This window comes from Lithobates pipiens, unplaced genomic scaffold (genome assembly GCF_037356315.1).
Source record: "Lithobates pipiens isolate NorthernLeopardFrog02 unplaced genomic scaffold, aLitPip1_a1.2 Scaffold_8, whole genome shotgun sequence".
In the NCBI taxonomy this organism is placed as follows: Eukaryota; Metazoa; Chordata; class Amphibia; order Anura; family Ranidae; genus Lithobates; species Lithobates pipiens.
This window is the reverse complement of record NW_027507903.1, coordinates 564,205,183-564,218,562: the sequence shown is the minus strand read 5'-3', so window position 1 is coordinate 564,218,562 and position 13,380 is coordinate 564,205,183. Positions and strand designations below refer to the sequence as shown.

At 48.9% G+C, this 13,380-nt stretch overlaps 1 protein-coding gene across 1 annotated transcript in view; it reads right to left on the bottom strand.

Moving 5' to 3' along the window:
* ADGRE5 (adhesion G protein-coupled receptor E5) overlaps nt 1-13,380 on the bottom strand; it is a gene marked incomplete at its 5' end in the record, with an annotated part of 185,784 nt that overhangs the window by 86,096 nt on the left and 86,308 nt on the right. Inside the window, one exon of the mRNA XM_077471585.1 lies at nt 3,317-3,439. Within this exon, the coding sequence (XP_077327711.1) occupies nt 3,317-3,439 (123 nt within the window). The remainder of the gene's footprint in view (nt 1-3,316; nt 3,440-13,380) is intronic.

Sequence of the window (13,380 nt, the reverse complement as noted above, 5' to 3'; positions counted from 1 at the left end):
CGCGTACACACGGGCGGACTGTTCGCCCAACCTTGTCCGCTGAACAGTGTTTGGGCGTACAGTCCGCTCGTGTGTGGGCTTTCAGCGGACAGTTGGACGGACAAAGTCTTTCGGAAATTCCGAAAAACTGTCCGCTGAAACTGTGTTTGAGCGAACAGTCCGCCCGTGTGTGGGCCTGTCCGCTGTACTTTCGAAATGAGCGGACTGTTCCCGCTCGGAAAGTCCGCCCATTTCGAGCGCGTGTACAGGTAGGCAGGGCCCGCGAAGGAGACGTCGCGGGCTCCGCCGCCTGGAATGGGCTTAAAGGGGAACCCCAACGCCGAAAAAAATCGGCGTGGGGGTTCCCCCAAAGTCCACACCAGACCCTTGTCCGAGCACGCTACCCGGCCGGCCAGGAAAGGGGGGCGAGCGAGCGCGCCCCCCCCTCCTGAGCCGTACCAGGCCGCGTGCCCTCAACATGGGGGGGTGCCTTGGGGAAGGGGGGGCCGCGCGGCCCCCCCACCCCAAAGCACCTTGTCCCCATGTTGATGAGGACAAGGGCCTCTTCCCGACAACCCTGGCCGTTGGTTGTCGGGGTCTGCGGGCGGGGGGCTTATAGGAATCCGGGAGCCCCCTTTAATAAGGGGGCCCCCGGATACCGGCCCCCCACCCTATGTGAATGAGTATGGGGTACAATGTACCCCTACCCATTCACCTGTGAAATAAAGTACAAAAAAAAACACAACACAGGGGAAAAAATATTTTATTGCACAGCTCCGGGGGTCTTCCGTCTTCGGGGGTCTTCTCGCCGGACTCCTCCGCTATGTGTGTGTAGCTCTTTTACTAGCGGAGGAGTCCGGCTTTCTTCCTCCCCGCCGCCGGCCTCTTCTCCCGACTTCGGGGGTCTTGTCCCCCTCTTCGGTTCTTCTGCCGGGCCACCGCGCCTTCTTGTAGCTCTTTTACAGGCGGTGGCCCGGTCTTCTGTCGCCGCTGCCTTCCGTTCTTCTGTCGCCGCCTTCGGTTCTTCTGCCGGGCCACCGCGCCTTCTTGTAGCTCTTTTACAGGCGGTGGCCCGGTCTTCTGTCGCCGCTGTCGTCGCCGCCGCCGCCGCCGCCGCCGCCGCCGCCGCCGCCGCCTTCCGTTCTTGTTCTTCTTCTTGTTCTTCTGCTTCTTCTCCTGGAGATGTTGACTCGACGAGCTCTCCGGCCGGAATGCCAGAGCCGCGCTGTGCGGTCACTTATATAGTGACAATGGGGCGGTGTCACATGGTATATGTCACATGGGTTGGTCACATGGTGACCCCGCCCCCTTACGATGTCATAGTCCCCATGTGACATCAACCCATGTGACATATAACATGTGACACCGCCCCATTGTCACTATATAAGTGACCGCACAGCGCGGCTCTGGCATTCCGGCCGGAGAGAGCGACGTGTCAACATCTCCAGGAGAAGAAGCAGAAGAACAAGAAGAAGAACAAGAACGGAAGGCGGCGGCGGCGGCGAAGGCGACGACAGCGGCGACAGAAGACCGGGCCACCGCCTGTAAAAGAGCTACAAGAACATACTCATTCACATAGGGTGGGGGGCCGGTATCCGGGGGCCCCCTTATTAAAGGGGGCTCCCGGATTCCGATAAGCCCCCCGCCCGCAGACCCCGACAACCAAGGCCATGGTTGTCGGGAAGAGGCCCTTGTCCTCATCAACATGGGGACAAGGTGCTTTGGGGTGGGGGGGCCGCGCGGCCCCCCCTTCCCCAAGGCACCCCCCATGTTGAGGGCACGCGGCCTGGTACGGCTCAGGAGGGGGGGCGCGCTCGCTCGCCCCCCTTTCCTGGCCGGCCGGGTAGCGTGCTCGGACAAGGGTCTGGTGTGGACTTTGGGGGAACCCCCACGCCGATTTTTTTCGGCGTTGGGGTTCCCCTTTAAGCCCATTCCAGGCGGCGGAGCCCGCGACGTCTCCTTCGCGGGCCCCGCCTACCTGTACACGCGCTCGAAATGGGCGGATTTGCCTCCGCCTTACGTGGGCGAGTCCGTTCATTTCAAAAGTTGAGCGGACTGTTTGGCAAACAGTTCGCTGAAACAGTCCGCTCGTGTGTGGGCAAGTCCGCTCATGCAAATTTTGAGCGGACTGTTTGCCGAAACTGTTTGACGAACAAGGTTGGGCAAACAGTCCGCGCGTGTGTACGCGGCCTTAGTGTTCTGGATTGAGACAAGTACACACTAAAGAGGGATATGCTTTGTTCATATTTCATGTCTGAGGTTTACAACTACTTTAACTTTGTTTTGCAAGTGATCAGTAAGATGCAGGCAGGGGAGGTCATGCTGCTACCTGTAGTGCCTTATACTCACAATATATGTTACTACTGGCTGCTACATTTTGCTTTACTTACTACCGACCCCTGAACTATATATATATATATATATATATATATATATATATATATATATATATATATATATATATATATATATATATATATATATATATATATATATATATATATATATATACATATGTCACTTACCTCTGCTCTCTGCATCACATATTACCGACCTTGCACTCTATGTTACATATTACTGACCTCTAAACGTCACTTACTGCTGACCCCTTTACTCTGCAAAAATAAATACTGCTGACCTCTGAATCATTTACTACTAGCCTCTGGCCTCTGCGTCACTTACTACTGACCTCTGAACTTTGTTTCTATTTTTTGTCTATGTAGCATACCTGACATATACAAGAAAAAACATGGGTAGTTGTGGCATCATGACCCAATGAACTCACCAGCAAATACAACACAAAGCCAGGATCCATCGGGTACAATTCAGGAACGTAAGTGGGAATTTGTGCTGGAGGTGGCTTTGTCAGTTGGGAGTGAGAGGTTTGTAAGGGGAGGGGAGGGGAAATTTTGCTTGGATGGCACACTTTGGCATAATTGCTTTTGTACTTTACATTCTGTGCGTTACTTACTCTTGACCCCTGGACTGCATCAAAGTCCAGAGCAGAGTAGACTCAGTTTTTTTAAATGATATTTTTTAATGATATTCTTCTTCACTGTTAGCACAGCTTGGCCACACCCACCATTGTGCACGGTGTGCAATTACTAGCCATGTCCCCTGTTCCGCCCTGGTCCCAGTCCCATTAAAAGTGGGTGTGGTCAGTAGGGTGTATCCAGCTTTTATTTTGAAAACCTGATCACATTATTGTACGGTATTGTATTTGGAGTAAATGCTAACACTAAGGAGAAAGACTTTTTTCAGAAGACGTAGATCAAAAGCCTAACGGCAAACAATAGACATAGATGGATATGGGACTGAATAAAAATATGACACTCACCTGTACAAATATTGCTGAAGTTCCTGAACCCACTCATGCAGTTGCACTGGTATGATCTATCCATGTTTTCACATCTACTGTTAGGGCCACAGATGTGGGGGTCTTCTTTACATTCATCAATGTCTGTAAAGTTAGATTTAGTGAAATGTTAGACACGTGAGGGGCTAACTACAATCATCACCCATTCATACCTCCCAACTTTTGAACTTTAAAATTAAGTACAGTTAAGGCAAGGGATGACCTGTGGCACGCTATGTGCGGCGTGGTTAATCAAAACAAAGCTTCCTTGTACCTATAAAATATGCTGTGTTTAGGATTAAATAGTACACTACATACAGAGTGTAGTGCATACAGAGTGCAGAGTTGAGGGGTGCAGTGCATGGTTGAACAGTGTGCTACATACAGGGTGTAGAGTTCAGTAGTGCACTACATACAGAGTGCACGATTGAAGATGATGCTATGAACAGAGTTCAGGGCTGAGGAGTGTGCTACATACAGAGTGCAGGGTTGAAGAGTGCACTACATATAGAATGAAGGGTTAAAAAGTGCCCTACATAGAGAGTACAGGGTTGGGGGTGCGCTGTGTACAGAATGCAGGGTTGAGGAGTGATTTGCATACAAAGTGCATGGTTGAGGAGTACGCTACATACAGAGTGCAGGATTGAGGAGTGCACTGTGTACAGAGTGCAGGGTTGAGGAGTGCGCTACAGAATGGAGTATTGAAGAGTGTGCTACATACAAAGTGCAGAGTTGAGGGGTGCACTACATGCAGAGTGCAGGGTTGAGGTGTGCGATATGTACTGAGTGCAGGGTTGAGGTGTGCGCAACGTACTGAGTGCAGGGTTGAGGGGTGTGCTACATACTGACTGTAGCATTGAGGGGTGCGCTATGTACTGAGTGCAGGGTTGAGGGGTGCAGTACATACAGAGTGCACGTTTGAGGTGTGCGCAATGTACTGAGTGCTGAGTTGAGGGGTGCGCTACATACTGAGTGTAGCATTGAGGTGTGCACAACGTACTGAGTGCAGGGTTGAGGGACACGCTACATACTGAGTGCAGGGTGGAAGGGTGCGGTACATACAAAGTGCAGGGTTGAGGTGTGCACTACGTACTGAATGCAGGGTTGAGTGGTGCCCTGTGTACTGAGTGCAGGGTTGAGGGCTGCGCTATGTACTAAGTGTAGGGTTGAGGGGTGCGCTGCGTACTGAGTGCAGGGTAGAGGCGTGCACGACATGAAGAGTGTAGGGTAGAGGGGTATGCTGTGTACAGAGTGCAGGGTTGAGGGGTGAGCTACAAAAGGGTCTAGGGTTGAGGAGTATGCGTTTATAGAGTGCAGGGCTGAGGGGTGTGCTATGTACTCCCAAGTTCTAGCCCTGTCACGTATCAGGTGTGACCAGAGCTGTGTGGACAGCAACAGAGGAACAAACACAGGTAAGGTGAAAATATATCATTTAAGATAAGTGAATAAATACAACCACCTCCAATATATGACAATGTGCAACCAAACAACCAACAGAAACTCACAAATAATAACAGACAAATATATGCAATTAAAGGGGAATACCAGAATCTTAAACAGGGCTAGGCCAGGTTCGACGGGGGTCAGCAGCTGGGGAAGGAAGTCAAATATGACAAGGAGAGGATGGATCGATCACAGGAGGGATGGGTCAGGTACAAGGCTCAGGGTCCAGGGTTCAGGTAACAGACAGGATCAGGATCAGATGCAGATGCAGATGCAGATGCAGATGCAGATGCAGATGCAGATGCAGATGCAGATGCAGAGCTTCACAGGGTCAGGGCGCAAGGAAGATACCAAGGCAAGGCATCAGTGTGTCTGCCGGGTACTTATACACACCTCCTGCAATTACTCAGGTAATGCCTAATTGCAGAAGATAATGTCGGCCCCACACTGCCAGGAACCACCCGCTGGTGGATGCCAGTACTGCAGCCCAAGGATCATATAATACTACTAACAGGGGAAGGCTCCCCAGGCAGTTCCAGACTGCTAGGAGACACCTGCTGGTGGACCACAGTACTGCACGCCAAATGTCAGACAGTATCATCAGGTGAAACCTTTCCTGACAACCCCCGAGTACAAAGTTCTCCCCCCATTCCAGTACAGAGCTCGCTTCCTGCCACAAATCGTCTCCCAAAAAAGATGGTTGATTGGGGGGGGGCCTCACACACTGCTGTCTCTAGAGATTTCAGGGAATAAAGCCAAGACTTTCCAGCAGAAGACCGCTCTGAGAGCAAAAATGCCAGGGGGGCTTCTGCAAAAGAGCAGCTACAACTTACTACAGCTACAACGTACAGCATCTGTGCAGGCTGCTGGCGGGACTGGAAGAGATTCTACCATGTGGTTTTGATCCACCCCCTCCCTCCTCTGCTCTCCTAGATGGGAGTGGGTGGGGATCCTGTGTGGCCGATGCGTAGTGCTGTCAGTTGTAAAGCAGGGAGAAGTAAACAGCACCAGCGCCAGTGGTAGGGTGTGGAATTTTCCACCTGAAAAAAGACCTGCTGGTGCCCGCGGCAGCGCGCCCCTGCCAGGAAAGTTGATGGAGCCAAGTGGCTCCTCTCGGGGACATAGCTTTGATTCACCAGGACACCGAGATTTACATCAAATCCTAGAATGGTCCCAGGGAATCCAGGACGGTTGGGAGGTATGCTCACTATGTTACAGCTCTGGGGCAGCAGTAAAGCATCACCATAGTCAGTGCCGTAAAGCAGGAAACAGAGCCTGTGTATATAGAGCAAATATGGCTCCTCCCATGTACATATGTAATTCCAAACTATACATAGGTATAAAGTTTATAACCCAACATGAACATAAATTGTTAATGTTATTTACATAATAACTAATCTCTTTTAAACGAATATCTAAAAATCATTGAAAAGGTTATACAAGAACAGTGAAATTTTTTTTGTTTTGTAGTGGTTAGCAGTGTTAATTTCGCAAACGAAAACGTTTGTCAAAATTTCCATCAGCAGCATTTTTACAGTGACGAAAACGTAATGAAAAGTACACCACATTTTCGTCCACTGACCCAAACTATGACGAAAATCAATTCAGTTTTCAATAACGAATGAAAACAAAATGGAAATGTGAGGCAGGGACGTTTACGCTCATGAACTAACTTCCTGTTTCCATGGAGTTCCGCCTGCCTCCGCTCCCAGCAAGCAAGCGACTGTGCAGCCAGCATTACAGGCCTCCGAGTCCTCAGACGACCATCCAGAGCGGCACTGTGCATTTAAAGGCCTCCCAAGCAGGGGCGGATCCAGGGAGGGGCAACAGAGCAATTCCCCCCCCCAAAATAGCACTGACTGATGTGACAACAGTGACATGACATGCCTGAGTTGCACAGGTGCTCTGCAGCTGCTGCGTCTCTCTCACATCAGCGTCTCTCTGCACTCCTTGCTAACGCCTGGGCTACCTGGCGTCTAGCAATGAGTGACGTCAGTGAGTCATGTCAGACTCCAGTCTCACTCTCAGAGCCGGCGTGACTCACAGTCACTGTATGGAGCATTGGAGCTGCTATAGAACTGGCCAGGGAGGGAGAGGAGAGAAGTTACTTGCAGTCACATATCCAGCGGCTGGCGTCCACATCCATAGTCATTCTGTGACTGCACAGCCAGCATTCGTCTTTCTCCATCGAGTCCGCCCCTGACTGTGTTGGCCCCACCCACCGGCACGCACCCTCCTCCCTCCATCTTGTCCACACTACAGGCCTCCGCCACCCCTGAGTTAGTGTTGGCTCCACCCACCGCAGGTGGCGTGGCAAGTGGTAATCTAATGTGTGGCAGGCTAGGTGGCAAGTGGCAATCTGCAATGTGTGGCAGGTGACATGGCAAGTGACATTCTGCATTTGGTGACAAGTGACATTCCGCAGTGCGTGGCAGGCGACAATCTGCAATGTGTGGTAGGAAGGAGCCCACAATCCAAGGATCCCCATTTATATACTAGGGTCAATTTTTGGACAGAAGCCAATTAACCTACCTGCATGTTTTTGGAGTGTGGGAGGAAACCGAAGTACCCGGAGGAAACCCATGCAGGCACAGGGAGAACATGCAAACTCCAGGCAGGTAGTGTCGTGGTTGGGATTCGAACCAGTATATAAATTGGTCGATTTCCCTGAATAAGGCAGCAGGGACCCATACTGGACAGTTCTGAAATAGGTACTGTAGTTCAATTTGGGCAACATAATCATTTTCGGCAAGTTAATGCGACCCAAAAGGTTGAGGGGTAGATTGGCCCATGCAGAGCACTTTGTGCGTAGTATTGATAGGGTAGGAAGTAGATTTTTAACTATGTAATCCGAGGGACAATTGGTCACCAGGACCCCCAGGTATCCAAATTCTTCCACTACGCGTAGGGGGGAGGAGGCCGCCCCTCGAGCTGCTCCATCATCTAAGGGGAACAGAACAGATTTGGCCCAGTTAATTCTAATGCCCGTGTACCCCCCAAAATGATCAAATTCGTAGTGCGGCAAGAAGAGAGGGCCCTGCATCATTGAGATACAATAGTGTGTCGTCCACATATAGGGAATGTCTCTCTTCCAGCTTACCCAGCCTTAAGCCCAGCACATCCGGGGGGCACCCCTGATCAAAATTGCCAGGGGCTCCAGAGCCAGGGCAAACAGACTGGGGGGAGAGCGAGCATCCCTGTCGTGTACCCCGAAAAAGGTCAAATGTCTTTGAGAGCCAATTGTTTGTCCGGACGCGTGCTCTGGGCGCACGGTATAGGAGCCGGATGCTAAACTTAGGTCCGAACCGGCGCAGTTCTTCCCACAAATAGGTCCATTCGACAGAGTCTTTTCTTTTCTGCGTCTAATGAAGCAATTACCTTGGTTCCCGGGTTGTCATGTGTAACAGATGTATTGAGGAAGAGTCTTCTAATATTAATGTTAGTTCCTTTGCCTGGCATAAATCCTGTCTGGTCTATATCGATCAAATCCTCGATCACTTGAGTCAGTCTGTTAGCCAGGATCTTAGCAAAGATCTTGGCGTCCATATTCAGTAGGGAGATCTAGGGGGTCTTTATCTGGTTTGGGGACCAGCAATATTATAGCTTCATTCATGGATTCAGGTAGGACCTCAAGGGAAGCAAAGTCAGAAAGCAACTTCGTTCATTTAGGGGTTAGAGTTGGATGGTAGGCCTTCTGCCCCGGGGGCTTTCCAGGGCGATATCAGCCTCCAGCCTCTCTCTGTCATCCATGGTTAGAACCGGGAAAGATACAGAGTCTAGAAAGGAGGAGAGATCAGAGTCTGAATAATTCACCCTGGAAGTGTACAGTTCCTCGAAAAATTCCTGAAACCGGTTATTAATCTTAGATGGTGCAGTGAGCAGCTGGGAACGACAGTCCCTAATGGAGCCAATGGGAATAGATGGGTTATTGCCCTTAGCTAGCCATGCCAGGAGTTTCCCATTTCCCCCCCCAAACTCAAATACCCGAGCTGAGTATACTACCTATGTTCCTCGCAACTCTGGCATCAGAGAGGTTGCGCAGTGCTTGTTGCCAAATTTGGTAGTGGGTGTTGTTAGGGTTGGAGACAAAATCCGCCTCCAGTTTTGTTTCTCTCTCCTCCAGCTCCACCAAGGTTCGAGCCCTCTCTTTCTTAATTGACAAAATTTTAGAGCTATATTCCCCTCTAGCCCAGGATTTAAAGGAGTCCCAAAGTACAGTGGGGAGGGCAGAGGTTGCGTTGTCAGGCCAGTAATTATAGATGGAGGCAGTTATAGGCTCCTTCAACTGTTCCTTCTATGCCCAAAACCTGGATAATCTCCAGAGGCAGGATTCGGGGGGAACAGTTAGTGCCAGAGATAGGCATAGGGGTGCCTGATCAGATATACCTCTAGGGAGCACAGACATATCCTGGAAACTGAGTAGAGCCGGGCTAGAGGCAAAGGCCAGATGTATTCTGGACAGGGTCTTAAAAGTAGTAGAATGGCAAGTATATTCCCTTTGTGTTGGGTGTATGTGTCTCCAGACATCCGTCAGGGCAAACGTGTCAGCCCAGTGTCGGAGATCCAGAGAGTCCCGGGTCGAGGCAGACATCCTATCTAGAACTGCATATGGGACTATATTAAAATCACCTAGCAGAAAAACAAGATTGGCCTCTAGCTGAACCACTATTTGCATAATTTAATGGAGGATCTGCGCGGAGGCCAGTGAGGGTAGATATAATCCCACTAACACAACATTCCTGTCATGGATTGAGGCATGAATAATGACATCTGCCCTCTCTGTCAGTCTTAATTTCAATAGGCCTAAAAGGTAGAGATTTCAGACTAAGATGCTGTCCCCATGAGCATATGAGGTTTAGGTGGGGTGATAGTTTTGACTCACCCATGATTTTTGAAGGCAAATTGTCTCGGGTTCTCCTGCAAGTGTGTCTCCTGCAGTATACAGATGTGGGGGTTGTGCTTGTGGAGGAAACAGAACACTAATGCCCCATACACACGATGAGATTATCGGACGAATGATCGTCCGTTTTTTATTGCATGCTAATCTCAGATCGAATCTGATGAGTTTACTAAAGTCACGAAAATTCCCGCACGACAGAAAAAAAATTCGGAAGTGATGTCATGTGTTGTAATGCATTTGTATTGCATTTTCGAACGATAGCTGTACTGATTAAACGAAAATCGTACGATCTGGCATCGTACGAAAAAAATTTCCGTGCATGTCCGATAGAATAATATCGGATGTACTGTCGTAATCGGCTCTCGAAAGCTCTGTACTAACGATCCGATTATCGTACGATCGCTTCGAAAGCGGTATTTTCCGTACAATTTTCGGATCGTGTGTACGGGGCATAAGGAGCGCTTAACCACAGAGTTAAGGCCTCTCCCATTCCACGATATTATTGTAAACTGAGACATTTGGGATATATGTGATAAGTTCAGACAGGGGGAGAAAGCTCGTGGGGGCAGCATCCCAGCCCTGGACATATCAGATCCCAACAATACATACAGTTCTATACTTTTCCTTTCTGAGCCCCTACAACATAAAGCACCTTTTACAACAAAAAACATTGTTAACAAACCTAACATAAACCCTTCTCCCCCCATCCCAACCAAAGAATGCTTGAGTCCCTAAACATTATACACCCAATGCTAGGGGGCATGAAATAATGGGTGTAGTCTCACACTGAGATAGGACTGTCTGTAAACGGGAGAGGCTCCACCGCTTATGGATAAAAATAATAAAAGATGTGTTAAGGCTTCATCAGATTATACAAAAATAACTGGGGTATATGAAAGTAAGGCACAGGGGGCACCCTTAGCACTAGGGGGAATGTGCAGGAGAGGTTCAGTCTGTCAGACAGAACAGCTTCCCAATGTGTCCAGTGAGGAAGAAGTGCAGGGGAAATAGTTTTACAGTAGCAGACCATAGTTCTATTTAAATGTTGAACCTGCAGCTCTACAAATAGGTCACTAGAGTCCACCATAGGATTAGCAATAGTATCAAGGGAGTCTCTTCCAGAGCAATTTTACACTGATATAGAAAGCAGGACATTCCTGCACATTGAGTCTAACTGATCAGTGTCCTTCCAGTAGGGCTTGCATATGCAATGGTGTCACCAGCACATGGTGTAATGATTGCTGAAACTTAACAAGATGACCACAGCGGCCTTAAATCGCCCGGGTATACTAGGTGCACAATCTTTCAATGTTGCAAACTCCTGAGTCACAGTAGGCACAACAGGTGCATTGAATGAACCAAGTCAAAGACATTTCCCCTGCCGGGGAGATATTACCCCCCAGTGACCCCAGACATACCCATAGCAAAAATATGAGATACTAGGCAGTCAAGTGAGAAGGGTGCTGCAGATCACAGCAGGGGCAAATTCCAGGACAGTTAGGTCAGCACCTTCAGTGGTGTGGGGGCAGGGAGTCTAGCCATGCAGATGCATCCCTGGGGGAGGTGAAGAATTTTGTCAATTCCCCATGTTGCACCCGTAGGCGTACAGGGAATAGGACACTGTACTTGATACCCTTGTGCTGCATGGCTGCTTTTACTTGATCAAATGATTGCCTCAATTTCTGTGTTTCCACAGAGTAATCAGGGAAAATTAGGATTTTTCTGTTTTGATACACCAGATCTCCCTGTACCCTGGCTGCTCTGAGTACCTCACCCCGGTCTCTAAAGTTCAGAAACTTGAGTATAAAAGTATCCGGTGGTGATCATGGAGGGTCTGGCTTAGGGAGGATATAGTGGGCCCTCTATTGCATAGAAGGGCGAGAATTGGGCTGAAGGCAAAAGGCTGCGCAGAAACTTTTCCACAGTCAGTCAGATGAGGACCCTCTACACCCTCTGCCAGGCCTATAATGTGGAGGTTGTTCCTTCTATTACATTTCTCAGCGTCCTCGGTCTTGTATTCTAATTCCCTGATCTTAGTGTGCAGGGTACATAGGTCTGCAGTGTGTTCACTCACTATATCTTCTGTGTGGCTCAGGAGCTGTTCAGCAGAAGAGATTCTGGACCTCATTTTGTCCATGTCCAGCCTGATGAGCCCCACAGCGTCCACCTTTGTGCTGAGGGATGTGACAGACTCATGGCATTTGGCAATGGCCACCAGTACTTCTGTGAGGCCAGGCTGAGGCAGTGGGGGTTGCTCCTGAGACTCTGTCTGGGACTCCATGTTAATGGAGGGCCATGCATGGGCCCACACACGGTCTGCACAGGCCGGGACAGGTTCCTCTGGTACCGTGGGGAAAATGTACTTCTTACATATGGGGAGGTTTTCAGCCTCAGGTCTGTGTCCGTAGGTGCCTGGAAAGGGGACAGAAGCCTCGGATCCCGGCGGAGCTCTCTCACATGTGTCCGCTCAGTGCGCCATCTTGGACACGTCCATGCTTCAGGGCACTTTACGTAGCTCCCACATTGATCTTGAAAAATTAGAGGCTCTAGGACTCCATTTGCATCCATAAGGTAAATGTCATTATGCACAAAAAGAAAAGAGAAGAAAAATAGGAGAAAAAAAAGATAAGAGAAAGGAGCAGAAGTCAATTCCATTGGCCTGGGCTCTTGACCGGCTAAATCCAGGAGCTGTGGGGCTTGAAGGTATTTAATCCAGGGGGACCACACTTTTTTGAATCTGGCTTGTTTGTCCCTGAGCATGCTTGTCAGCTTGTTATTGACCATGATCCAGGAAAGTTTATTTACTAATGCAACACTGACCGCTGGAGATTTCCATGCTCGCACTATAGTAATTTTGGCTGCTAAGAAAATGAAAAAAAGATTAGAGTTGAGATGTCTAGGAATATCGTCCAGCAAGTTTGCAAACAGTGCAGTTTTAGGATTTTTAGGTATGTTTTGTCCTGTCACTGAATAGACCAGGGTGAATATTCTGATCCAAAAGCGCTAGACATTTGGACAGGTTCCTGAATATTATCTAAAATAATACACATCAACAAGGGCTTCCACAGACAATAGGGTTGACAAAACAAGCAGCTGCTTCAAGTTGCGACATTTCATCAGTTACTTGGACCTAACAGTGAATGAAGCAAAATGCTGGTTCACATTCTTTTTCATTTAATGTGCAATTGTGGCAAGGTCTTGGTAGTGTCCTCAATGTGGTTGAGTAGATCAAAGAGGGCAGGGACATGGGCATGGTGTCACTCTGGAGGGTTTTAGTATGTTCCGCTCTGCAAAAGGCAGAAGTAGGTCATGCAATGATGTGAGCTTTTTCCATTTAACTAGGGAGCAAACTGTCCCATCCCATGTTGTTTGCGATATGGCAGACCGACTCTTTCAGCTTGAGGAGTCTTGGGATCATGTTGAATGTACTAGTAGTATTACTTGACCAGTTTGTGGAGCAGTCATTTAAAAGAATAAGGCCACACTGCTCCAATATCTTCAGTGTTGCAATGGAAGACTTGAAGACGTTCACTATTGATCTTGCTTTATCAAAGATTCTCTTAACGCTTGCCTCCTTCTGCTGCATCAGATGAGACCACACACGGTGTCTGGTCCATCTTATGTGGAAAAATAACAAAGATACACCAGTAGAGCAGACATCCCCAAGATCAATCATCTCATATCCATGTGATAATTGACTGTA